Source organism: Bos javanicus, chromosome 18 (genome assembly GCF_032452875.1).
Source record: "Bos javanicus breed banteng chromosome 18, ARS-OSU_banteng_1.0, whole genome shotgun sequence".
NCBI lineage: Eukaryota > Metazoa > Chordata > Mammalia > Artiodactyla > Bovidae > Bos > Bos javanicus.
The window spans coordinates 56698020-56725066 of NC_083885.1; the positions used below are offsets into that span (position 1 = coordinate 56698020).

The following is a 27047-nucleotide window of genomic DNA, read 5'->3' on the forward strand; positions in this document are numbered from 1 at the left end:
TCCGGCTCTTAGGGGGTTTTGGAAAAGGATTGGGGCGGGGGTGGGGGGCGGGTTGCGGGAGGTGACGATGGACAGGAAAATAGCCGGGACCGACTAGTCTTCCCTCACTCCAGGGTCTTTCCGCCGGCGTTACTTGCCCGCCCGTCCTCCGCTTTTGAAGCTTCCATACCCTTCCCCTCTTCTCTCGCGCCCACCTCGCCTTCCTCCCCCCAGACACCTGGCGTCCCAAGACGCTCCCCTCCCGCGGTCCCCTCCTCGTCTCCTTCGCCTCCCCCTGCACAGCGTCCAGCCACCACCACCCCCATGCAGAAAGCCGCAGGTCCCCCTGCCGGGAAGGGAGCCAACGTCCGGGCAGCCCTCCAGGGCCTTCCCGGTCTCCCCACCCGCCCCCGCTGGGGCACCCGCCCCCTCCCCAGCGTCCGGTGCCCGCCGCGCCCGCTCCGGGAACCACGGCGGGGATCCGGCAGGGCGCGGCCCCAGGAGGGGTCCCAGGCGGCCGGGGCCCCAAACCTGTGTGTAGGCCCGCGCCGGTGGGGGGGGGGGCGGGACTCCGGAGTCCCCGAGCCTCAGTGCCCGCCCCCCACCCCCTCACGCCTCCTCTGCGGCCATCCTGCCTACGCTGGGAAACCGGACTCTCCCTCCCGGCTCTGGTTTCCCGAAAACGCCTGCCTTGCAGATACTAAGAATGGTTTTCTAGACCCTGTCTTCCCCACCATCCCTACGCGCCCCGCCCCACCCCCACCCCCATGCCAGAGTCCTGGCTCAGAGTCCTGGTCCACTTCAAACCCCAGTCCCTTCCTGTCCCTCCGTCCAGGACCTAAGAGTCCAGGCCCTCATCCTCCTTTCTCTGGGATCCAAGAATCTGGACTCCGGGTCGGTTCTGCACCCAGACTCAGGAGTCCAGGCCCCCACCTTCCTCAGAACCCAGGAGTCCCCGCCTGCCGCACATCCTCCCTTAGACCCAGGTGTCGGAAGCCCAGCCCCCCTTCTCCCTGGGGACCTGGCATTCGGCCACCTCTCCTTGTCCAGCTGTTATTTCTCGCCTTTTAAAACACACAGGCGGAATGTGGGGCGGCAGGGGAGGGTGGGGTGGAGAGGCGCGTCTATGCCTCCCGGAGCCTCCTGGGAGTCTCCCGACTCCTTAAAGGCCCCCCCCCCGGGGGGTCCACCTGTCCTGCCTAGGGCCCATCGGGACACCGCTGCGGTCGGAGGAGCAGGAGGAGGTCCCACGACATGCCTGAGGCAAAACCAGGTGGCTTGGGGGAACTCCTTCCCTCTGTGGAGACGCAGCCCTGTTTTCATTGGGGTCTCCTCCCTCCGTGGGGCCGGGAGAATGGGGTGTCTTCTCCCATTGGGGAGGGGAGCCCTTCCCTGTGTGGGAGGGGAGGGTCCCATACCTGAGTTAGGTGTATGTGTGGAGGGTGATTCCCTTTCCCTTTGTGGTGGTGGGGGTTCCTTTCTCTGCAGGGAGCTGGGGGCTTATCTCTGGGTGCACGTGGAGATTCTCTGTGAATCAGTGTCCCTCTTCCTCCACTGGGATGGAAGTCCTGAGGTTGGAGACTGCAGGGTTTTGGCGGGGTGATTGGGTCCTTTACATTTGAGGATGCGGTCTTCTGGGAAAGGACCTGGGGTCACTTCTGTGAGTGCAGATTGGGACCTTTTTCTTCAGGGAGATGAGGTCCGGTCCTTGCGTGTCTAGTTATTAAGGGTCCCGGTCTGCGTGGTAAGGCGAGTTCTCTGTACAAAGATGAGAGCACCTCCTTTCGATGGGGTGTGGGGCTTCCCGGTGTAGGAATTAGGGGACCTTCTCCGTATAGAGGCTGGAGAGCCTTTCTCTCTGTACAGTTTTCGGGGCCCTTCTTTGAACGGGACTGGAGAGCATTTTTTTATATGCGAATGGGATGGGGCTTCCTCTCTATGAAGCAGTGAACGGAGGAGATGCAAGCCTCCAGAGAGGACCCTTCCTCCTGGGACGTCCAGTCGGCTGGTACCAGGCCAACCAGGCTGAAGGGTGGGTGTCCAGCCCCTCGCTGCAGCTGGGGTCCTGGCGGGCCGGGCGCCAGCAGGCAGGGCGTGTGAAAGATGCTGTGGTCAGCACCAGTATCTGATTTCCAGCCCAGAGGAAGAGCTAATTATACCGTCAAGACCTAAAAGGTCAGAGCTGGGTGGCCCGGGTGGACGAAGCAAGACCTTCCCCGGGGAGGGGAAGGAGAAACCGGATCCACAGACTCTCGGATTAGAGATAAATTTACACCTGGACGGCTGGACTCCAGGATCTGAAGGAGGCGGGGCCCGGGGGCCTGCGCTCCGGGGTTCTGGAAGAGAAGACGGAGCGCGTGCTCAACCGGGAATGTCTTCTGCCTCACAGCGGCCAAAAAGGCCCCAGCGGGCAAAGATGCTGCTGCCAAGCCGGCTCCCAAGGAAGCGACCCCTCAAGAGGCCCCTGCAGCGCCCCCTACAGGTGAGATAGATGGCGCTCCCGCGGGCCGAGCGGAACCTGGCGGCTCATCCGCAGCCTCGCGGGTAGTACCTCCCCGCCCTCTCCTTTGGTCCGTCTTCCCCACAGCTCCGGGGCTGTCCGCCCTCCCCTACTCACAGCCCTGCAGGGCTCCCCAGCGCTTCCAAGGCGGAGCCTAGCCCCTCAGCCTGGCCGTCAAGCCTCCAGCAACTGGCCGATCCGTCCGCAAGTCCCGCCCAGCTCTGAACGGCCCCAGCCCGTCCTGACACCTCTCCTACCCTTTTAAAGCCCCGGTTTAAGACCATCCGGATCTCAGATGGGGAAATTGAGGCCCAAACGGGTTGGGGAGTCTGGACACCCACACACCTGAATGACAGTTGGTCTCTCCCAGGTCAGGAAAAGCCATTTTGCCTCCAGGGTCTTTTTGATGCCGAGCAGAAGAAGGTCCCATCATTCGCTCTAAACCCCGCTCCCAAAGTGGCCTGCCGCCCCCTTCCCCGGCCCGCCTCAGACACCCCCGCCATAACCCCGGATCTTATCTCCTGAGCAGAAGCCCCACCCGAAGACCAGTCTCCCACCGCGGAGGAGCCCACCGGCGTTTTCCTGAAGAAGCCAGACTCCGTGTCGGTGGAGACTGGTGAGGGGCGCCTAGGCGAGGAGGGGGTGGGGGTCTGGGGGCTCCTGGGTCTGAGGGAGCTGGGGCCGGAGGCTACCAGCGTCCCAGTCCGCTTTGTAGAGTCTTACGGTTCCTTTGCCACCCCATTCCCCCCTCCTCCCAGGAAAGGATACTGTGATCGTGGCCAAGTTGAATGGGAAAGAGCTGCCGGCCAAACCGGCCGTCAAGTGGTTCAAGGGGAAGTGGTTGGAGCTGGGCAGCAAGAGCGGTGCCCGATTCTCCTTCAAGGAGTCTCACGACGCCGCCAGCAATGTGAGGACCCCATGGGGAGGCGAGGGCGTGGGGGGCAGGGCTGGAGGTTGTGCGGGGCAAGAGGGGGAGAATGTTCCCGTAGGAGCAGGCTGCATTTGGGCACGGGGTGTGCATGCCCCCGCGAGCTCTCAGGGTCAGGGATGTGGGCCCCCAGAGGTCAAGATTGTCCAGGCATGGGAGGAGACAGCTGGCCCTTCCTGGGAGAACTTGGAGAGTGGTGAGGTGGGCTGTAGGGGCATGGGGTGGCACCGAGGGTCATCGCATGCACTGGCACCCCTGGCCTGGCCCCCAGGTGTACACGATAGAGCTGCACATCACGAAGGTGGTACTGGGGGACCGCGGGGATTACCGCATAGAGGTCAAAGCCAAGGACTTCTGTGACAGCTGTGCCTTCAACATCGATGTGGAGGGTATGCTGGTGGGGGTGGGGGCCAAGGGTCTTGGGTCTGGGTAAGGGGGCGGATCTGCTAGCCAGGTGTAGGGATAGAGTGTAGAGGTGGGGGTGAGGTGGGCACTGGTTTTTGGCGGATGGAGCACAGAGGCAGGGATCAGGGTATTCAAACCTGGAAGGGAAGTGAAAGTATTAGTTGCTCAGTTGTGTCTGACCCTTTGTGACCCCGTGGACGGTATCCCGCCAGGCTCCTCCATCCATGGGCTTCTCCAGGCAGGAATACTGGAGTGGGTTGCTATTTCTTTCTCCAGGGGATCTTCCCAATTCAGGGATTGTACCTGGGTCTTCTGCATTGCAGGCAGACGCTTTACCACTTGAGCCACCAAGGAAGCCATTCAAAATTGGGGAGAGAGTCTACCATCCTAGAGCCTGTTGAGGTGTAGATTTGGGGGTGAAAAGTTTCAGGGTTTGGAGATGTGCATGTGAGGCTTAGGAGGTGAGTTATGTAGATTCCAGGGTCACAACATACAGGCTTGAGAGAGTGGTAGTAAGGGTTTGAGAAGTGAGAGTGTCCCAAGTTTTGTTTTTCAAATGTATTTTCCATTTTATTGTCTATTGTTTATTTCATGTGAGTCTAAGGGCGAATGGGTTGAGGGTGGGGGTGTACAGGATTGATGGGAAGTTACACAGCTTTGGGGGCATGTGTGTGGAGCTCTGAGGGTGTACAGATTTTGAGGAGTCTTCAGCTCAGGTGGTGGGGGAGCTTAAATATGGAGGGCACAGGTGCTGAGGTTGCGCCCACCTGGGGAGAAGGCTCAGCTGGGGGATACAGGCTGCTGAGAGAGGGTGGTTCATGGCAGGGAAATGAGTCTACAAGCAGAGGGTGTCCACGTCTGATAGAGAGGGTGTGCTGGCCCACGAGATGGAGGGAAAGGGGCCTGGGTGAGGTTGTACAGGCCTGGAGGAGGCTGTGCAGGCCTGGAGGGAGGGGCACTCTTGGTCTTAGATCAGGCTTTGCCTCCAAGCTCATCCTCTCTTCCCCCATCACCCCTCCCCAGCGCCCCGTCAGGACTCCGCTGGGCAGAGTCTAGAGAGCTTCAAGCGATCGTAAGTGACCCTGGACCCTGGGAAGCAGCAGGGGTGTGACCTGGTGCCAAGGACCATGGGAGGGTCTCCCTTGGGGGGCAGCTGCGGGAGACGGGGAGGATCAGGGAAGCCTAGGAGTGGGGATCCAGGGTGAGCCTGAGAGTCGGGACTTTAATGAGGTCCACACTCCCTTTCAATGGCCACAGGGGTGAAGCAAAGTCAGACACTGCGGGTGAGCTGGATTTCAGCGGACTGTTGAAGAAGAGGTGAGTCCGCTCTGTCTGGCATGGAACGGGGAGATGGGGGCTGAAGGAGGAGAAAGATGGTGGGTGAGGTTCCCCTGCCCCCCTTGCTTCCCCACTGCTATCCTGGGACTCCACTCCACTTCCATCTACCCACCCCCCACCACCCTGCCACCTGTCCATCCACCCATCCACCCACACCTGTACCTCCCACCCCACCCAATCAATCATCTGCCCATCAGTTTGCTTGCCTACCCACCCTCTAAGCCATCACCCTCACATCTACCTTCCTGTCCACTCAGGCTCTGATTCACCTATTCATCCACCTGTCCACTCACCTCCCCACCAGTCCATTCATTCATCCAGCCATCCAACCGGCTACTTATCTATCCATCTACTAATCAACCTTCCCACTCATCAGTCTGCCCACTGCTCTGTTCATCCAACCAGCTACCTATTTATCCACCGACGAATCCACTTATCCACCTACATACCCATTGCCCATTCCTCTGCCCACATATCCATTCATCTACTCACCATCTTCCCGTCTGTCCACCCATGCATTGGCCATTACACTCAGCCCCCCATTCATTGACCCATTCATTCATCCTTCACCCACCGACTCCATCCTCCACTTCCCCACCTATTGAGGCATCTGTCTATCTACCCTTCCACCATCCATCATCTACCCTACATCCACCTTCCCATTTGTGACTCTATCTGCACCAGCATCTCTCTTTCAACTGAGTCCAACATCTTATCCACCCATCCTAACTCATTTACCTCCTCATCTAGCCAGGCCTCCCTCTATCAACTGTTCAGCTCTTCAATGGCACATGCATCTGCCAGATCACTCCGTTAGGCTCATCTATGTGCTGTATGCTTAATCGCTCAGTCATGTCCTACTCTTTGCGACCCCATGGACTGTAGCCCACCAGGCTCCTCTGTCCATGGGATTTTCCCAGGCAAGAATACTGGAGTGGGTTGCCATTTCCTTCTCCAAGACTCATCTGTATGCAATTGCTATTGTGTAGGTTAAAAAAAGATTGAATATTGGCCATTTTGTATAATTCAACATGATGCTTGTCCAGTCACTCAGTTATTCATTATCTGCTGGTCCATATATCCATCCTTCCATTCACTCATCAATCCCCATAATGAAATCCCCAACAATTCTACCTACTAATAGATTTATCTGTTTGTCTTTACCCAGACATCCATCTTCCCAGCCATCTTCCATCAACACGTTCACCCAGCCAGCTCGTCCCGACTCACTCAGCCGTTCTCCATCAACCCATCCACCTATCTTAATGCCATCCATTCTCTGCCAATCCACCCATCCATTGACCTGTTCATCCATCAGCCTAACCATCCATGGACCTCTCCACCCAGTATCAGTCCCCCACTTAATGCTCTGCACATCAATCCAGATAGTCACATGTCCCCAAATTTGCCCACTCATCTATCCTTCATTTGTTCCATTCCCTTCCTTCCTTCTTTCCAGAAATCTACTCACTCTCTCACTCATCAAACATCTTCTGAGGCCTCCTGTCTACCAGGCCCTGAGCTGAGATCAGGGGAGAGAGAGAAGTTTGACTGGTTCCCTGATGTTGGGTCGCTCATTGCCTTGGGAAGATGGGTCTGGTCCAGCAGACACGGACACAGACCAGGACTGTTTAGTGTGGTCGGAGAGACGGTCCCACGAGGGCCTTGTGAGAGCCCAGAGTGAGGGCAACTGCTATCCTGGGAGTATAGGGAGTGCCTCTGGAGGAGGGAACTCTGGTGCTAGGTCTTGTAGGATGAAGGGCAGGTGGAGAGGTCATCCAGGCAGGGAAACATTTTGTGCAAAGGCTCAGGGAGGCAGGAGCAAGTCCAGAGCATTCAGGAAAAGGCAAGCAGGGTGGTTTGGGTAGTGGGGGGAGTGGGGATGGGTCAGAGGGTGAGGTTGTGATTGCGAGGCTGAGAAGCTGGGGTTTCCTTCTTAGAGCAGTGGGGAGCCACGGAGGAGTTTTGAATAGAGAAAGGATGGCATCTGATGTAAGGGTTCAGAAATAGCCCTCGGGGGCCAAGGAGGAAACAGACTAGAGGGGAAGAGATGGGATGAGGTCAGGAGGCCAGGGAGGAAGGAGGCTGGGCGATGGACCAGGTGGGACAGGATAAGGAATAACAGGCACAGAGAGGGCAAGTGACCCAGAAAGTGGGAGGAGGAGGCAGGGGGAGACCCTCACCTCCTCACCCCCCTGGTGCCCCCGACCTGTTCTCCCCACCTTCAGGCAGGTGGTTGAGGAGGAGAAGAAAAAGAAGAAAGATGATGATGACCTCGGCATCCCGCCAGAGATTTGGGAGCTCCTGAAAGGGGCAAAGAAGAGCGAGTATGAGAGGATCGCCTTCCAGTATGGCATCACTGACCTCCGGGGCATGCTGAAGCGGCTCAAGAAGGCCAAGGTCGAGGTCAAGAAGAGCGCAGGTCAGTGCTGGTCTGAGGGGAGAAGGGCCCTCCCCACGGGGACTCCAGCATTGTGGGCAGCCAATGGTCGGACCCTGGACTTATCTTTGGGAGGTCCCACTCTGAGAAGTAACAGAGAGCCCTGTTCTCAGGGGCCTCCAAGTTCATAAGAGGGTTTTTGACCTTGGTGGCCTGGGGAGGGAGCCTTGATGGCTCAGAGCACTGAGAACATCTCAGCTCCGTCCCACTCGCATCCCTCCATCTCCAGCCTTCACAAAGAAGCTGGATCCAGCCTACCAAGTGGACAGAGGCAACAAGATCAAGCTGGTGGTAGAGATCAGCGACCCAGACCTTCCCCTCAAGTGGTTCAAGAATGGCCAGGAAATCAAACCAAGTAGCAAGTATGTGTCGGGGGTAGAGCCCAGGTTGGGGGGAATCCAAGTCCCAGAGAAAGGAAGAGTCCAGAAATAAGACTGGCTACTCTTAACCCAGAAAGGGCACTCCTTCATCCATATGAAAAGTACAGACATTGATACCTGGGTAGAAAAATAGACAAAGGCAGTGAAGAACAGGAATTCAGTTAGAAGAAACCCAAATGGCTGATACACTAAGTACATATTCGACCTTGCAAACACAAACACCATCACCAATAATAATAACACAAACAAAAACAGCGGTCTTTGGACTTCCCTGGTGGTTTAGGGGTTAAGACTTCGCCTTCTGCTGCAAGGGGTGTGGGTTCGGATCCCTGGTAGGGGAGCTAAGTTCCCACATGCCTCAGGGCTAGGAAACCAGAAAACAAAACAAAAAGCAGTGGTCTTTCTGCTCTCCAGTTGGACAGAGACTTTAGAAAATGATAAAACCTAGTGCTGGAGAAGACACAGGAAAACTGGCCCACAGATGGTGGTGGTGGGGATGTATATTGGCAAATCTCCAGAAGGGTAGTGTGTTCACTTTTAGATTGTCCAATGCTAGGTATTTTTCCTAAGGGCCTAATCATGGTTATGCATATTTAGCTGCAGGGATGTTCACTGGATCGTTTGCTGCTGTAGCAAAAAATGGAAAACAACCAAAGCATACAATTCCATATTAAAGTGCTGTGCTGTCACTAAAAAAGATTCTAAAGTTGACACTAACATGGGAAGCTGTTGAAGGCTAGTGTTATGTGCAGAAGAAGAGCTCTCATTTCTGCTACACAAAATGTAAATCTATGTATAGATTTTATATAAAAAGATCAAAAAGACAGAGGTCAAAATGTTTGTAGCAAGTATCTCTTGGCAGAACAATTATGGAGATGGGTTCTACTTTTATTAATTTTCCCTTGGCTGTGTTTTGTACATTTCTCATCATGAGCATTTGGGATGTGATGAAAAGTTATGTTAATTAAGATGCAGCTTAACTTGCTATAACGAAGCGTCCCCAGAACACGGTAGTTTAGAGAGAAAGATGATGTTTCTAGCTGATTGATCTAGATCCAGGTTCCACATTTTTGGCTACACAATTTCTTATGGTTTTGTCCTCATCTGCATGATTGAAACTGGGTCATGGGCACAATTGTATCTATCAGGTAGGAAGAGAGAAGGAGAGAAGTCTAGAACAAGCATCACAAAATTAGAGATAACCTAGCAGTTATGCCCATCTCCTCCACTCACATTCTGTTGGTCCAAGCTCAGCAGTGTGGCCGTCCTAGCTGCAAAGGAGTCTGGGAAATGTAGTCCTTTAGGCGGGTTGCTGTGTGCCGCTGCCAAATGGAAGAAGGTCGATATGCGTGGACAGTTAGCGTTTCTGCTGTGGTTTTTTAAATACTAGAACTTGGACCATCGACCCCTTTCCCACACAACTTGGCTCTGAGAGTGAATGGTTTGTCCTGAGAATAGATGGGTGAATGGAGGATCCCCTCCGTGCCCTGGGTTGAGCTGAGACTTTTGCACCAGATACGTGTTTGAGAATGTCGGTAAGAAGCGAATCCTCACCATCAACAAGTGCACGCTGGCAGACGATGCTGCTTATGAGGTCGTCGTTAAAGACGAGAAGTGTTTCACGGAGCTCTTCGTCAAAGGTGAGGCCGAGATTTGGGCGTGAGCTTGGGCAATGGGGCTACTGGCCTCTTGTGGGGCTACAAGGAGACTACTGACCCCTCTCTCCCAATGCCCACAGAATCCTGAGTCTTTAAAAAAACATTTTATTTTGTATTGAGATATAGCAGATTAACAAACAATGTTGTAATAGCTTCAGGTGAATAGTGAAGGGACTCAGCCTTACGTGTACATGCATCCATTCTCCCCCAAACTCCCCTGCCATCCAGGCTACCACATAACATTCAGCAGAGTTCCATGTACTATTCAGTAGGTCCTTCTCGGTTATCCATTTTAAATACAGCAGTGTGGATATGTCCATCCCAAACTCCCTAACTATTCCTGCTCCCCATCCTTCCCCCTGGGAACCATACGTTTGTTCTCTAAGTCTGTGAGTCTCTTTCTAGAACCCCCAGTCTTGATTGTCACACCCCTGGAGGACCAGCAGGTGTTTGTTGGCGATCGGGTAGAAATGGCAGTGGAGGTGTCAGAAGAGGGTGCCCAAGTCATGTGGTAAGTGACTCTTGACCCCTGATCTCCATACGGATGCCCACAGTGTCTTCGTCTCAGCTTCTGTCTTTAGGATCTCTCTTGAAGGCTTCAGACCTTTACTCAGGTTTCTGGGAGACCTCAGCCTTTCCCTATAAATCCTGATCATCACTCATGACCTCTTCCTGAAACTTCTGACCTCTGCTCTTCCAGGTCTTTTTCCGGACCCTTGCTGTTTCTGATTCACTAAATTATTTATTCACCCATTCAACCAATTATCCGTCATTTGGTCCATTCACTCATGTATCCATCCATCCATCTGTCTGTCCATTTATCTACCCTGCATCCATCCATCCCCCTATTCATCTCACTGATTCAGCCATCCATCTCATCCATCCACCCGCTCACCCATCTATCCATCCATTTATCCATTCTTACATCTATTCCCCCATCCAACAAGTATTTATAGAGCACCTACTGTGTGATGGCACACTTCAAAGTACTGGAGGTAAAATGGGGAGAAAATATATCAACATGGCTTCTGCCCTTATGCAGTTTATGATCTGGCAAATTGCTGGGGCGTGGTGTGTGTGTATGTGTGTGTGTGTATGTATTGGAGACAGAGGCATTAATCAAGTCATCACACAAATAATTATCACAGTTCTATTTTGACAAGTATATCAGAGGAGCAATAACTGATGCTGTAACCATTTTTAAATAGGAGAGAGGGACTCAGGAGGTCAGGGAAGGCTTCTTGGAGGAGGTGACAATTGAGCTGATATTCAAATGATGAGGAAGTAGAAGTGAGGTGGGAGGAGTGGCCCAGGCAGGGAAGCACCATTTTCTGAGGCCATGATATCTGCCATATCTCGGTGACCCTGAACTTCCTCTATACTCTGACCTCTACTGTGACCTCATTTTCTGCCTCCTGACCTCCAACGAAGTCCTGTGGCCTGTGACCACTTCTTCCTGTTTTTCTCCTCTGACCTGTGACCCATCTACTCTAGACCTCTGTCAACCTTTCTCTCGCCTCCTTTTCTTGATTTCCCTTCTGACCCCCGATTCTTGCTCAGGACTGTCTGACCCCTGACTCACCTCTGACATCCAGACTCTGGGCCAAACGGATTCCTCACTTCCCCCTCCCCCCAGGCTGAAAGACGGCGTGGAACTGACTCGGGAGGATTCCTTCAAGGCCAGGTACCGCCTCAAGAAGGATGGGAAGCGTCACATCCTCATCTACTCGGAAGTGACCATGGAGGATAAGGGGCACTACCAGGTCATGACCAATGGCGGCCAGTGTGAGGCGGAGCTCATCGTGGAAGGTACGGGGCCTCCCGGGGGATGGGGCAGGGGCCGCACTGCCAGTTCTTCAACACACAGCTCCGAGGTGCCCAAGCCCCAAGTCTTGGCGCTCTCCCTGACTCCTTCTTTGCCTCCTAACCTACATGCGATTCACCAGCAGATCCTGGGGGCTCCACCTTCAAAGGATATTTTGAATCTGACAATTTCCTTCCACTTCCGTTGCCCACACCTGGCCCAGGTCTCCATCCCTTTATGCCTGGACTTGTGCAGTAGTCTCTACATTGTTCGTTCTGTTTGTACACTTGTGCCCCCACCTCCATGCCAGCCAGAGCAATCCTTGTAAAATGTCGGAGGATGGAAACGGGACACATTCTGTGGTCTAGCTCACGGGATAGGACCCATGTCAATTTCTGGTGCAGATGACTACATTTACAAGAGATGTCACCACCCCCACCCCGACTCCTGTAAGCCTGTAATTCTTTTTTTTTTTTTTTTTAATATTTTTATTTTATTTATCCTGCTGCACTGGGTCTTCATGGTCACATGCGGGATCTTTAGTTGTGGCGTGTGAACTCTAGTTGCAGCATGTGGGATCTAGTTTCCTGACCAGGGATCGAACATGGGGCCCCTGAATTGGAAGCATGGAGTCTTAGCCACTGAGTCACCAGGGGAGTCCCCTGTAATTCTTAAAACCAAAAAACCTTGAGTCATTGATAGGCCAGATAAAAGATGATATATCCATCTGTAGCCATAAAAAGAACTCTGTTGATTTGGAAGGGTTTCCAACATATATTGTTAGGTGAAGAAGCAAATATGCCGCTATTTGTATGGAAGGGAAAGAGGAAGGAAGGGAGAGAGGGAAGGAGGGAGGAAAGAAAAGAAAGAAGGAAAGGAAGGAAGAAAGAAAAGAGGGAAGGGAAGGAAGGAGGAAAGAAACTGTATGCACATCTTTGCTTTTACGGCTGTGAGCTGGCTATAATGTATTTGGAGATTGCATAGAGCCCTGTACAGTTGGCGGTGGGGAGGTGAGCAATCTCCCCCTCTATATTTACATCCTCTTATCATTTTATTTTTTTCATAACTGTATTTATTTATATTTTTTGGGCTGTGCGGGTCTTCACTGCTGCGTGGGCTCTTCTCTACTTGCAGCGCGCAGGCTTCTCACTGTGGTGGCTTCTCCTGTTGCAGAGCACAGGCTCGAGGATGTAAGGGCCTCAGTAGTCGTGGCTCCCGGGCTCTAGAGCACAGGCTCAGTAGTCGTGGGGCATGGGCTTGGTTGCTCCACGGCATGCAGGATCCTCCCAGACCAGGGATTGAACCTGTGTCCTCGCATTGGCAGGCAGCCTCCCCACCACTGAGCCACCAGGGAAGCCCCTATCATTTTATTTTTTTTTTTTTTTAATTTCAATTGAAATTTAATTCAGTTAAAAGAAAAGATAGGCAATGATTTTTGTGCACCAGTCTCTCTGGGCCTCTGCACTCTCATCTGCAAAATGAAGGGATTAGACTAAATAGTATCTAAGATAGATACATGAAAAAGTGAAAATCTATCACCAAGTCATGCCCTACTCTTTGCAACCCCATCAACAACAGTCCACCAAGGTTCTCTGTCCATGGGATTTCCCAGGCAAGAATACTGGAGTGGGTTGCCATTTCCTTCTCCTATCATTTTATTTTTAAGCCATACAAATGCATTGTTTTATTTAAAAAATTAAAACTAAAAAAAAAAAAAAAGTAAGTCAGACCCCAGCCATCTTGGCAACACTTTCCACCTCCCTCAGAGTCAATGCAGAGCCTTGTCTGTGGCCCTCAGGGTCTGACCCTGCCTGCTTCATCTCCCTTGTCTGCCTCCCTCACTCCGCGCCAGCCTGCTGGCTATTTTCCAAGTTGATAAGCCTGCTTTCTTGTGCCTGCTTTCCTGGGGGCCTTCTGCAGCCTCCCTGCCTTCCCCCAGGCCTCATCTCTCCCTCTTGTTGTTATTGTTCAGTCCCTAAGTCACGTCTGACCTGCAGCATGCCAGGCTTCCCTGTCCTCTGGTATCTCCTGGGGTTTGCTCAAATTCAGGTCCACTGAGTCGATGATGCCATCCAAGCAACCGTCACTCCCTCCAGTTTTTGGTTTATGTGTTTTCCGTTCAGTATCTGTTTCCCCACTAGAACGTGAGCTCGTGAAACCTACAGATTTTTTTTCTGGGTTGTTTCATGGCTGGGTCCCCGGAGCCGGGGACTGTGCTTGGCCCATAGTGGGTGCTGGCGAATCCCTGCGTGGACAGACTGGACCTTGATGACCCCATCTCCTTCCCTCCCCGTCCAGAGAAACAGCTGGAAGTCCTGCAGGACATTGCGGACCTGACGGTGAAGGCCTCGGAACAGGCCGTGTTCAAATGTGAGGTGTCCGATGAGAAGGTCACGGGCAAGTGGTACAAGAACGGGGTGGAGGTGCGGCCCAGCAAACGGATCACCATCTCCCACACGGGGAGGTACGGAGTGCGCTGTGCACGTGGCCCGCAGACCCTGCGGTTTCAAAGAACAAGGGTTTAGGGAATTCCCTGGTGGTCCAGTGGTTAGGACCCGGTGCTTTCCCTGCAGTGGCTTGGATTCAGTCCCTGGTTGGGGTACTGATATCCCACAGGCTGTGTGGTGCGGCCAAAAGAAAAAGAACAGGAGTTTATTTCATTGTGAGTCTCAGGCATGGCTGGAGGCTGGCTGATCTCGGATAGCCATCATCCTGGACTCGCTCAGGGTCTCAGCTAGGATAGCTGGGCTGCTCCCGTCTGGTCCGTGGCACCTCTTATCCCCCAGGAGGCTGGTCCTGGCATATTCCTGTGGCCGACACAGGTGTCCCACGAGAGAGCAGAAGCGAACAGGGCCTCTGAGTGCCTTGCGCTGTCCCTGTGTCGCTTCTACCATGTCCTATGGGACAAAAGAGGTCACAACCTGCGAGCTCTCCTTGCAGGGGTTACCACTCCAGGGAGGGAAATCTGTGGCCGTGTTTGCAGTCGGCTTTGGCAGGGAAGGGATTTCCCTGGTGATTAATCACTTCCCAGTGATTAAGACTGTGCTTTCAATGCAGGAGACACAGGTTCGATCCCTGGTTGGGGAACTAAGATCCCACATGCCATGTGATGCAGCAAAAACATTAAAAGAAAAAAAAGGGGGGGGAACTACTTTGGAGGGGAGGGTTTCTAGCTAGGGAAACGGGACGGGAATTCAAAGCATAGCATGTGGATGCCTGACATCGACACCTGGTAATCTGTAGGGTGCCGGGTGCCGAGTGCCACCGCGCCGCCCGCGGAACACTGTGTCCCTGTGGGTCTCCCGACAGCAGCTTTGGGCAGAACGTAGCCTTTCTCTGGGTTCTGTGTAAGGACTGCTGCGTGCTGGTGGTGTCAGCAAGGGCGAGAGTCAACGCTAATGCGTTACGGAGTGCTGGGGAGTCTTCTGAATGCTTTACAGCAACCCCCTCGTAGACTGTCAACATTACCCCTGCTTCATAGGTGAAGAATCAGGGGCAGGGAGAGGCTAAGTGACTTGCCCAAGGTCACACAGCTAGTAAGGAGCAGAGTGGGATTGGGTTCCAGTTACTAGCGTTGCGTTGGGCACGTGGATTGTGCCGTGGAGCGTGTTTCTCCGCGGTGGTCCCCAGGACGACCTAGGCTGACCTCTGCCCTGCCCTCCCCTAGGTTCCACAAGCTGGTGATTGATGACGTCCGGCCCGAGGATGAGGGAGACTACACGTTTGTGCCCGATGGCTATGCCCTGTCCCTCTCGGCCAAGCTCAAATTCCTGGGTGCGGGTGCCTCTGGGTTTCCCACCTCCCCTGGGGATCTCAGATGCCCCCCTTCAGGATTGAGTTGCCCTAACTGTACATTGGGGGGTGATAGAGGGTAGGTGGGATGTCGTGGGCCTGAATCCACCCCCACCCCCAGGTCCCAGGGTGACGCCAGGCTCTCCCCTCTGCCTCCAGGGTGTGATGGGGGGATGAGGGGCCCCATAGACCTAACCATCTGGTCTTCTTCATCCTCCAGAAATCAAGGTGGAGTATGTCCCCAAGCAAGGTAAGGACCAGGGGCTGCTATGGTCTTTAAGCAGGAGGGGGAGGGGCTGGGGGCTGGACCCCTGGGTCAGAGGGAGGAGGGGCTGGGGGCTGGACCCCTGGGTCTGAGGGAGGAGGGGCTGGGGGCTGGATCCTGGGTCTGAGGGAGGAGGGGCTGGGGGCTGGACCCCTGGGTCTGAGTCAGGAGGGGCTGGGGTCTGGATCCTCGGTCTGAGGGAGGAGGGGCTGGGGGCTGGACTCCTGGGTCAGAGGGAGGAGGGGCTGGGGGCCTGGACTCCTGGGTCTGAGGGAGGAGGGGCTGGGGGCCTGGACTCCTGGGTCTGAGGGGGGAGGGGCTGGGGGCCTGGACCCCTGGGTCTGAGGGGGGAGGGGCTGGGGGTCCTGACCCCCGGGTCTGAGCAGGGAGGGGCTGGGGGTCTGGATCCTGGGTCTGAGGGAAGAGGGAGCTGGGGGTCCTGACCCCCAGGTCTGAGCGGGGAGGGGCTGGGGGTCTGGATCCTGGGTCTGAGGGAAGAGGGAGCTGGGGGCCTGGACCGCTGGTTCTCTATGGCTGTTGGAACCCAGCTTCCCAGGAGGTCCTCTGGAGGGGTTAGGAGGCCTAGCTGTCCACTCCCAAGTTGCCCAGACTCTCTCCTCTGCCACCAGAGCCACCCAAAATCCACCTGGACTGCTCTGGGCAGACCTCGGAAAATGCTATCGTGGTCGTGGCCGGAAACAAGCTGAGGATGGACGTGTCCATCACAGGGGAGCCCCGGCCTGTTGCCACCTGGATGAAGGAGGATGAGGTGTGGTGCGGCCTCCCCAGTGCCTTGACCTCTCCCTCTCAGCCCTGCTGGGTGGCTTTAGGCAAGCTGGTTCCCCTCTCTGAGCTTCGCTCTCATTGTCTGTAAAATGAGTACGATTCCTTCTTCAGAGAGATGAAGACTGGAGATTATATTTGTTCATCACATGGTACTGGCCCAGCACATGATGGGTACTCCATCTATCCACCCATCCATTAACCCGTTAATCCATCAGTCAATCCAGCCATTCATCAACTCATCCATCTAACTATCTTTCATTAATTGATTAATTCATTCAACAATCAACTCATTTGTCCACTTATCCATGAATTAGTCCACTTATCCATCTATCCACCCATCCATCTATGCATGCATCCAATGAATATTTTCATCTTGTATGTTCCAGGCCCTGAGACAGTTCAGTTTTTCTTCTCGCCTCTGGGCTTCAGTTTCCTCTTCTGTAAAATGGAGAGACTTGACTCAGTCTTCATTCATTCCTTCACTCAGCAAAGTTCCCCCCCTTCCCCCGCCCCGAGGTTCCCTCTATGCCAGGTTCTGTGCTCAGGCACTGAGGATACAACCAGGAATCACACGTAACCCCTGCCTTCCTGGAGCCTTCACTTGAGGAGAGAGGCAGACCGGTGCCCAGCGAGTCACAGTCCAGGGTGATTGGGGCTGAGATAAAGGGAGGTACTGGAAACTATGAGGATTCAGGGGCTGGGGCACCCCTTCCTGAGGGTGTCCAAGCTGAGGGTATCCAAGAGGGCTTCCCAGGAGAGGTGACTTCTGGGTGGGTTCTAGAGGATGGGTAATGATATAGCAGGTCGAGAAGTGGGTCAGGGCATCGCACGCCCCAGGGATCAGCTTTGTAACATCTTGGAGATGAGACGGTCTGGTGTGTTTAATGAAGGGTGGTGTTTGCTGGAGGGAGAGGAGGGCGAGGGGGTGGTGATGATGCTGGGGGCGGGCCCACCGGGTCCTCTGCGGCTGGGTCCACGGGGAGCCCCTGCAGACTGCTGAGCAGCGCAGGGGCAGAGGCCAGTCTGGGTCTGGAGAGAAGTGGACGGAGGCCACCTGGCGGTTGTGTTCAGGTGTTCACAGGCACCGAGGGCAGGGTCCGCATCGAGCAGCGAGGCGACATCAGCAGCTTCGTGATCGAGAGCGCAGAGCGAGGCGACGAGGGTCGCTACACCATCAAGGTCACCAATCCCGTGGGCGAGGACGTGGCCTCCATCTTACTGAAGGTTGTGGGTAAGCGCGGGGGTCCCAGGGGCTGAGCCAGGGGGTGGTCCCCCAAGGCCCCAAGGGGTCCTCTGACCATCCTGCCTGGACCCCGCCCCCTGCCCTGCCCAGATGTCCCAGACCCCCCGGAGGCGGTGCGTGTCACGTCGGTTGGAGAGGACTGGGCCGTCCTGGTCTGGGAGCCCCCCAAGTACGACGGGGGACGGCCGGTCACTGGTGAGTGCCTGTCTTCCAAAGGTCCATGACCGCTGACCTTCCCCGCTCCCCGACTTCTTCTTGACCTCCAAGAGTCCTCAGCAGCCTCAGTGACCACCCTTGGAGACGTGGTTTTCTGTCTTCAGCATCTCACCATCCCCTTTGCCTTCCCGTCGTCCTTTCCTCCTGGCTTTCGCTAACAGCCGAGGATTATCCGTGACTCCTGACTCCCTGATTCATGACCTGTGACCCTTCTCAATCCCTGGCCCCACGTGGGTGACCTCTAACTGCTCTGTGACCCTAACATTCATGGCCTCAGACCTCTCTGGGTCATGTGACCTTCTGCTGCGCCCTTGATTGCCCCCCGACTGACCTGTGACCCCAGGCCTCCCCATGACTGCCTACACTTCTCTCTGCCTTGGGGGGCTTCCAGGATACCTCCTGGAGCGGAAGAAGAAGGGCTCCCAGCGCTGGATGAAGCTGAACTTCGAGGTCTTCACGGAGACCACCTACGAGTCCACCAACATGATCGAGGGCATCCTCTACGAGATGCGAGTCTTTGCCGTCAACGTCATTGGGGTCTCCCAGCCCAGCATGAACACCAAGCCCTTCATGCCTATTGGTGATGCCTCTCTGCACCCTCCCCGAGTCCCTGCCCACCCCTGACCCATGCCCCACCTGTCACTGATCTCGGACCCTACATCCAGGCCTTGCAGTCTCTCAACTCTGCTGACTTCTGCCCCCTCTCATCCAACAACTCAAGACTTTGACCCCCCAGCCCCACGCACCCTTCTGACCTCTTCCCCACCCAGTACATTCTCCACTCACCTTTATGATCCTGGACTCCATGCTGTCTCCCGAATGTGTCCTTGACCTCTGATCTACCACGCTAATACTTATCCCTGCCCTTGGAGACCTCACGATCCCTGGATCCCTGGTTTTCGAGACCAGCAATGCCACATCCTTGCTTGCTGACCTCTGAGTCACCATATGGACCCCTTTCCTGACCAGAGACTCCAGCTCTGACCCCTGAGTCCTCATTGACGCCACCCCCTTTCCCTGAAATCTTACAGCGCCCACGAGTGAACCGCAACACCTGACTGTGGAGGACGTGACCGACACCACCACCACCCTCAAGTGGCGGCCCCCAGATAAGATCGGGGCGGGCGGCATCGATGGGTACCTGATCGAGTACTGCGTGGAGGGCTGTGAGTCACCCTGTCTGGCCTGGTGGGGGGCAGTGACGCAGGCAGAGCCCCAGTGGGCGTCCAGGCTGGGACTGCTCATGGGGCAGATCTCTGGCGTCGTGAGCCACCCTTCTGTCTGTGCTTGCTCCAGTCCCGGATGGGATGGGTCAAGCCAGGCCCCCAGTGACCAGCTTGTCCTCTGTCCCTCCCTCTCTCCTTACCCACTTCCTTTCTTCCTCTCCTACACACATTCTCTGTACAGCAATACCTTTTACGCATCCTCCAAATGTTTATTGTCCTTCCTCAATTCTATTTATCCATTCATCTACCCACCCACCCAACCTTCCATCCATCCATCCATCCATCCAAGTACTTATCTGCTCCCTACACCCCCTTCTCCTCTGTTCTATCTATTTATCCATTCATCTGCCCATCCCACCAATCTTTCATCCTTCCTTTCTTCTTTTCCTCCCTTATTTCTCCCTCCTTCCTTTCCTTCTCTCTCTCCCTCTCCCTTCCTTCTCTCCTCCCTTCTTTCCTTCCTCTTCACTACCCAGTCATCCATCCAGCCATCTCTCTATCTATCTGAAAACTGTTTGGATCATCCAGCTATCTACCCAACCAGTTACATATTTTTCATCCTTATATCTATCTCTTCGCCACTTTCTTCTCTCCCTCCCTGCTTTCCATCCCTCTGTTTGCCTACAGGACCATTTAACCGTCTAACAATCTATTGTCTATCTGTCCATTCATCTATCCATCCATGCATCCATCCATATTTCCACACATCTCGCCCTCCAACCTTCACTGAACAAACTGAGCCGTCTTTGGCGTCAATGGCTCCGTGACTCCACGACAGGCCCAGTGCCTGGGCTCTGGGGATGTCTCCAACGTGGTCCTCTCACAGGGAAGACAGTGACGCCATATCCCAGACCTTAAGTCAGACAGATGTAGGTTCCAGTCCTGGCCCTACCCTACACTTTTTAACTGTGTGACCTTGGGCAAATCTCAGCCTCTGCTTCCTCATCTAAAAATGGCAAAGCCAGTTCCCACCTTGATGGGATGCAGTGATGACCGCATCCGGGGATGCACGTGAATGATGGATGCTTGGACTCTGGTCAGTTTCTTCCCTTTCTCTTTCCAGTGCTCTTTGCTCCACTCCTCCCCTTGGCCTCCCCTTCCCCATCTGTGTTTCAGAATCTACTTTGTTAGAGTTCACCCTGTCAACTCTTGGTCTGATCCATATTAGCTCACCAACCCATGGCAAAGAAACCAAGATGGAAAGTCACCTATTACAGAGGCAGGAAATCCGAGGGGGCCCTCTCTAACTACCACTCCCAAGTCTTTACCCTCTCTGACCCTCAGTTTCCTCACCTCTAAAATGGGGATAACTGCGGAGGCAGTAATTAATGAACTAACAGTAATCAGCTCCGACTTGGTCCTGAGACAAGCTCAAGAAATGTCAGCTGCAGTTAGGCATTGCGGTGGGGCCCCGAGGCACTGAAGGGACACAGACCAGAGGGGGCCCCTAGGAAGGTCCTGAAGGAGGCTCCCCAGCCTGGCTCCTCTCTCATAGCTGATGAGTGGATCCCTGCTAACACGGAACCCGTGGAGCGCTGCGGCTTCACTGTGAAGAATCTCCCCACAGGAGCCAAAATCACCTTCCGCGTGGTTGGGGTCAACATCGCAGGCCGCAGCCAGCCGGCCACCCTGGCCCAGCCGGTCACCATCCGGGAGATTGTGGGTGAGCACCTCCTGACCCCTCGACCCTGCGCTCCGAAAGACCAAGCTGGTGTGGTCACTAGGGCCACCCGCTTGTCTCCCCTGGTCTCTGTGCCTCCGTGGGACGTCCCCCCGCACCCTCGTCTGGCACTGAGCCCCTCCCTGGGTTTGTACCCTCAGAGCAACCCAAAATCCGGCTACCCCGCCACCTCCGCCAGACTTATGTCCGCAAAGTCGGGGAGCATCTCAACCTGGTCATCCCCTTCCAGGTACGTCGAGCTGCGGGTGGGTGGTGGGGGGGGGGCGCGGAGCGGGGCGCAGGGGTGAGGAGGGGTCAGCTCCTGCGGGTCAGACCCAGGCTGACCCACGCGCCCCACCCCGCCCCTCCCCGGGCAGGGAAAGCCGCGGCCGCAGGTGGTGTGGACCAAGGGCGGGGCGCCCATAGACACCTCGCACGTGCACGTGCGCACCAGCGACTTCGACACGGTGTTCTTCGTGCGCCAGGCGGCCCGCTCCGACTCCGGGGAGTACGAGCTCACGGTGCAGATCGAGAATATGAAGGACACGGCCACCGTGTGCATCCGGGTTGTGGGTGCGCGGCCCGCGGGCGGGGAGGGGAGGGGAGGAGAGGAGAATGAGCCCGGACGCGGGAAAGTGGAGAAGTTGGACCGGAGGAGGGTGGGACAGAAGGGGAGGAAATGCCTGCGGGATGCCGGGGGAGGGGAACCTGAGACCCGCCAAGGGTGGGGTGGGCGGGCGGCCCAGAGGAGTGAGGCGCCGGACATTTAGAGATGCTTGGGCTGACTTCTAACAGCCCACCCATCCTCCAGAAAAGGCAGGGCCCCCGCAGAATGTGATGGTGAAGGAGGTGTGGGGTACCAACGCGCTGGTGGAGTGGCAGCCCCCCAAGGATGACGGCAACAGTGAGATCACCGGGTATTTCGTCCAGAAAGCCGACAAGAAAACCATGGTGAGCGAGGGGCCAGGGGCGGTGTGAGGGTAAGGGGAGAAAAGCTAGGGAGATTGTTACAGCAGACTTCCCATTTCCCAGCTGCGGAAAACTGAGGCACTGAGAGATCCGGGAGAATGGGCCGGAGGCCGCGAGGAAAGACTTTTTAGCTGAGATTTAGTGCATAATAGTTTTTTTTTTTTTTTTTTTGGCCGCACCATGTGGCTTGTGGGATCTTATTTTCCTGACCAGAGATTGAACTTGGGCCACAGCAGTGAAATCGTTGAGTCTTAACCACTAGGCCACCAGGGGAACTCTAATAGGTTTTCTTTTTCTTTCTATTGAGGTAAAATTCACCTAACGAAAATTCCCAGATGGTGCTAATAGTAAAGAACCCACCTGCCAAGGCAGGAGATGTAAGAGACTCCAGTTCGATCCCTGGGTTGGGAAGATCCCCTGGAGAAGGGCATGACAACCCACTCCAGTATTCTTGCCTGGAGAATCCCCATGGACAGAGGAGCCTGGCGGGCTACAGTCCATGGATGGGGTCGCAAAGAATCGGACATGCCTGAAACAACTTAGCATGCATACATTTTTAAGTGGGATTTCCCATCTTCCCAATGTTGTGCAACCACCCCCTCTATTTCATTCCAAGACATTTCCATCACCTGGAACAGAAACCCCATGTCCATCAAGCAGTCCCTCCTCTTCCCCCCCACACAGCCCCTGGCAGCCCCCCATCTGCATCCTGTCTCTGTGGATTTGCCCATCCCGGACATCGCATCTGGACATGGTCACACGCTGTGAGCCCTTGTGTCTGGCTCCTTTCAACTCAACATCATGTTTTCCAGGTTCATCCATGTTGTAGCTGGTATCTGTGCTTCAGTGCTTTTCGTGGCTGAGTGCCATGTTCATTTGGTTAGTTTTGGCCATACCACTTGGCTTGCGGAATCTTGGTTCCCCAACCAGGGATGGAACCTGTTCCCCGCTGCAGTGGAAGCATAGAGTCCTAACCACTGGACCGCCAGGGAATTCCCCTACCAGTCCCTGGCTGGAACGGACCGTGTTTTGCTTGTCCGTTCAGCCGCTGAGGGGCACCCGGGTTGCTCCCGCCTCCCTCTGGCTGTGAACAGGGCTGCTGGGAAGGGCAGGTTCTGTGAGCGAGGCGTCTGCTTTCCTGACGCTCTTCCTGGGTCCGTGTCCCTGACCCTCCCGGTCCCTCCCTGTCCCCCACGCTGCAGGAGTGGTTCACAGTTTATGAGCGCAACCGGCACACCTCCTGCACCGTGTCTGATCTCATCATGGGCAACGAGTACTATTTCCGAGTTTACAGCGAAAACGTCTGTGGGCTCAGCGACTTGCCTGGCGTTTCCAAGAACACAGCCCGGATCGTCAAGACAGGTCTGGCCACCCCCACCGGCTCAGGGCCAGTCCTGGTCCCCCATCTCTCTCTGGGTTTGTTTTTTTTTTTTGGAGTATAGTTGACATATGGTGTGTTTGTTTCAGGTGTAGAGCCAAGTGATTCCGTTCTACATATACACATATTCATCATTTTTCAGAGTCTTTTCCTACGCAGGTTATTACAGAATATTGAGTAGCATTCTCTATACTATACAGTAGGGCCTTGTTGGTTATCTGTCATATACATAGCCTCTCTGGGGTTTGCACTTGACTCCTCTGATCATCCCCCTCCTGGACTCAGAGTTGATGGCACCTGGTGCTGGAGGAGAGGTGGTCAGAGACAGTCAGGGTTAGTCCCCTCACAGGTGCATCTCCCCTCCCCCAGGTATGACCCTCAAATTGCCCGAGTACAAGGAGCACGACTTCCGAACGCCCCCCAAGTTCCTGACGCCTCTACCTGACCGGGTGGTGGTGGCTGGTTATGCTGCAGCTCTCAACTGTGCCGTGAGAGGCCACCCGAAGGTGCTGTGTGTGTGTGTGTGTGTGTGTGTGTGTGTGTGTGTGTGTAACCCTGGAGGAACATCTTCACCTTCCAAGGTGAAGCCTCCTTGCCTTCCCACCGATGGGCTTCTCCTCCCTGAGTTCTCTCTCGTCTGCTCATGGGATTTACTTTTAGTGAAAAGTGTTTCCTGTGTTTGTATTTGTTAATTTCGTCTGTGCCACATGGCATGGGGGGGATCCTAGCTTCCCAAACCAGGAATTGAAGCTGTGCCCCTTGCAGTGGTAGTGCGGAGTCTGAACCACTGGACCACCAGGGAAGCCCCAGGATTTGCTTGCTTTTCACCCGCTTCCTGTCTCTCTCCTCTAGCCAGAGCACAAATCTCAGCTCGTTACACTCCGACTTCCCTCAAAAACAGGAATTTTGGGGTGGAGGGGTTCTAACACTTCAAGGCCCTGTCCAGTTTCCAGGCTGCTGTCTGGGAATGCTGATACTTGCAGTCTTTAACTCCCAAGGGCCCACCTAGACCAGGGGCTGCAAACTATGGCCCTCAGGCCAAATCTGCCTGCCACTGCTTTCTTGAAATAAGATTTTTTAATCCTTTTTCTTTTCCTTTTGTTATTGGAACATGGCTGTTCACACTGGTTTGTGTGTTGTCTCTGGCCCAGAGACCATAGAGCTCAGGAAGCCTAAATCATTGACTGCCTGACCCTTTTGACACATTTTGCCGTCTCCTGGTCTAACTCCAGTTTTTAGCATCAGCCCCAGTAGGCCTACCATGGATTTCATCACTGCTGTTTACTGTTTTATTCACTAACTCCATTTATTCATTCATTCCCCTACTGATTCATTTATTTATTCAGTTCATTCATTCACTTCATTTGCTTATTTACATCATTCATTCTTTCAACACACATATTTCAGAGACTTTCTATGTGCTGGTGAATTGAACAAGGAGTTCCTCTATATTGGGGAAGATGGCCATTCCTCTGAAGTCACATGTGCGTGCGTGATAAGTCACTTTAGTCATTTCTGACTCTTTGCAACCTTATGGACTGTAGCCTGCTAAGTTCCTCTGTCCATGGGATTCTCCAAGCAAGAATATGGGAATGGGGGCTTCCCTGGGGGCTTGGATGGTAAAGAATACCGGAGTGGGTTCCCATGCCCTCTCCCAGGGGATTTTCCCAACCCAGGCTCTGAACCCAGATCTCTTACATCTCCTGGGTTGGCTGGCAGGTTCTTTACCACTAGTGCCACCTGGTTGACAATGAAATGACAAAGGGTGGGGACTTCCCTGGTGGTCCAATGGGCTAAGAATCCACCTTACAATTCAGGGTAGGAGGATTCGATCCCTGGTTGGGGGACTAAGGTCCCACCTGCCAAGGAGGAACTGAGCCTGCGCTCCGAAACAAGAGTCCGCGTATCACAGCAAAAGATCCCGCATGACGCAACTAAGACCCAAGGCAGCCAAATCAATCAATTACTTAAGAAAATTAGAAAGCGTGGAGGGTCTGCTAGGGAAACGCAGGCAGTCGTGAGAGTGTAAAGTAGGCATTCCTGTTCCAGTCTAGGGCCCGGAAGTGACGTGGGAGCGGAGACCTCAAAGGCAGGCAGGTGCTGTTCCGGGGCCTGACCGGTCGGAGGAACTGCAAGGCTGCCCGTGGGTTGGACAGAGAGAGGGAGGGGGCGGGAGGTGAGGGAAGAGGACCGATGGGGCCAAATCACATAGGCCCTGTGGGCCACCACAACGGGGAGCTCTTGCTCTTACAGAAGAGGAGACTGGGGGTCAGAGAGAAGTGACCCAGCCATGATCAGCCAGTCAAAATAAGGGGGTGGGAGAGCCAAAAGGAGACTCCACACTGCCTCCCAAGGCCCCGTTGTGCCAACGCGCAGGGGACCCTCCACATGCGGCTTCCTTGTCTGCTCCACTCAACAGCCCAAGGTGGTCTGGATGAAGAACAAGATGGAGATCCGCGAAGATCCCAAGTTCCTGATGACTAACCAGCAGGGGGTCCTGACGCTGAACATCCGCCGTCCCTCCCCCTTCGACTCGGGGACTTACTCGTGTCGGGCTGTCAACGAGCTGGGGGAGGCCCTGGCCGAGTGCAAGCTGGAAGTCCGAGGTGAGCCTGGGGGTGGGGGGGCCTTACGCTCCACCCACCTGACCCTCATCCACAAAGCTGATGGTGCGGGGCAGACCTGCACCCTCTAGGAGTATGATTGGGAAGCTGATTCAGGCCCCAGCAGGGACACTGCCATGTAGGGGGGACAGAGGCAGCACAGGGTGTTGGGGGTGGGGTGGCACCTGACCCCGCCTGGGCAGGAGTCTGAGGTTCTCCAGAGGAGCTGAAGGACAAATAAGAGGTGAATGAGGATGCGAAGAGCTTAGCAAATGATCACTAAGGCTTCCGGTGTAGCTGGGGAGGTGTGTGGACACAGCATCGAAACCGTCATGGGCAGTGGCAGAGGACCGGGGCGAGGGGTGGCCGGGAGAGTCCGGAAGACAGCCCCCTTCCACGGCCTGTCCCCAGGCTCTGTGCCTCCCGGCCCTGCCTCTCTGCCCCACAGCCTCAGCCTCCTTTGTCCTCTTCCTGCTGAATTCCACCCCAGCCTCCTACCCCGCCTCGTCTCTTTCCAGTTCCACCTCCAGGCCCTAGAGGGCGCTCTGTACCCACGGCTGACCTGCGCACAGCCCTCCTAGGGCTCCCCCAGCGGCCCTGGGACCCTTCAGCCTGGTGTCAGAGTCCTGAATCTGCCACCCCAGCCCCTCTCCAGCCTCAGGTCCCCCCTCCTGGCGCCCCCCGTTTTCCAGCCACACTGAACATGGGGGTTGGACAAACCAGCTGTGCTTTCTCCTGCCCCTGGGACTTTGCACATGCCATTGCCGCTCCCACCTTGGGCTTCCAGCCAACAGACATCCCCCAGTCAAGACTTGATGGGGGGGCCGCTCACCAAGTCCCCTCAGAGGCGGCCGACTTTCACATGGGCCTCCAGGGTACCTCCCTGGCCGTGACGCCCCTGGCTCTGATGCCAGCCCAGCAGACAAGGGACCACTCTCCACGCACCTCCTGCCTGTCATTTTAAAGCACCGCCCTGCCCAGCCGACCCAGTTCCTAGGGTTCTGCTGTCCCCTTATCAACTATTGAATCCGCTCAGAAATATGCCTTCTTCAGGATTCCAGTGAGGGCTGGCCTCTAGCAGCTGCTCAGAAGTCAGAACATGCCAGCTTGGGGTTTAAAACTACAGGAAATCAAGGGCTGGATGAAGTTGGGTTAACCTGGTGTCCAGCTGGGTGGGGAAGGGAAAACTTGACCCCCGCCCCCTGCTGGCCAAGCGAATCTAAAGGGCAGAGGCTAGGCAGGGGCGGGGCGCACAGGAATTCTTACCACCCTCTTCTCTTTCCCCCCAACAGTGCCACAGTGAAGCTCTGTCCTCCACCTAACAAGATGACTGACTGGCTGCTGAGCCCTAACCCAGACCTTCCCGGACACGTTTCCCTTTCCCGAATTATAAGTGAGAAATAGTCTTGTCTTGACACCCGTGTGTCTGTCCTTCTTGAGTCTGTGGCCCGGCCTTCCTCCTCCCGGAGGTTTAGTC

General features: G+C 55.0%; 1 protein-coding gene across 3 annotated transcripts; it reads left to right on the forward strand.

The window, feature by feature from the left end:
- Positions 1-1078: 1078 nt before the first annotated feature.
- MYBPC2 (myosin binding protein C2) lies at positions 1079-26985 on the forward strand. Of its 3 annotated transcripts, none has more exons than XM_061386113.1 (28): positions 1079-1252; positions 2369-2461; positions 3009-3095; positions 3238-3386; positions 3679-3796; positions 4836-4884; positions 5070-5129; positions 7379-7572; positions 7820-7952; positions 9486-9610; positions 10034-10139; positions 11265-11437; positions 13731-13896; positions 15100-15206; positions 15445-15474; positions 16119-16258; positions 17347-17506; positions 17609-17713; positions 18126-18314; positions 18766-18900; positions 20456-20623; positions 20782-20870; positions 20998-21193; positions 21432-21571; positions 22792-22951; positions 23337-23473; positions 25387-25573; positions 26863-26985. In XM_061386113.1, the coding sequence occupies exons 1-28, from the start codon at positions 1234-1236 to the stop codon at positions 26871-26873; spliced, it is 3426 nt and encodes a 1141-aa protein (XP_061242097.1). In that variant the 5' UTR covers positions 1079-1233; the 3' UTR covers positions 26874-26985. The 3 variants fall into 3 exon arrangements, with proteins under 3 accessions (XP_061242097.1, XP_061242098.1, XP_061242096.1); XM_061386114.1 differs by lacking the exons at positions 25387-25573; positions 26863-26985 and adding exons at positions 1846-2011; positions 25017-25049 and having other exon boundaries at positions 1086-1252; XM_061386112.1 differs by lacking the exon at positions 1079-1252 and adding an exon at positions 1856-2011.
- Positions 26986-27047: the final 62 nt, after the last annotated feature.

Coding starts and splice junctions, on each gene's coding strand:
- MYBPC2 (XM_061386112.1), top strand. CDS start 1,939: ATGCAAGCCTCCAGAGAGGACCCTTCCTCCTGGGACGTCCAGTCGGCT. Junction 3,387..3,678: donor CTCACGACGCCGCCAGCAAT/GTGAGGACCCCA, acceptor CCTGGCCCCCAG/GTGTACACGATAGAGCTGCA. Junction 21,194..21,431: donor CGTGTGCATCCGGGTTGTGG/GTGCGCGGCCCG, acceptor CCCATCCTCCAG/AAAAGGCAGGGCCCCCGCAG.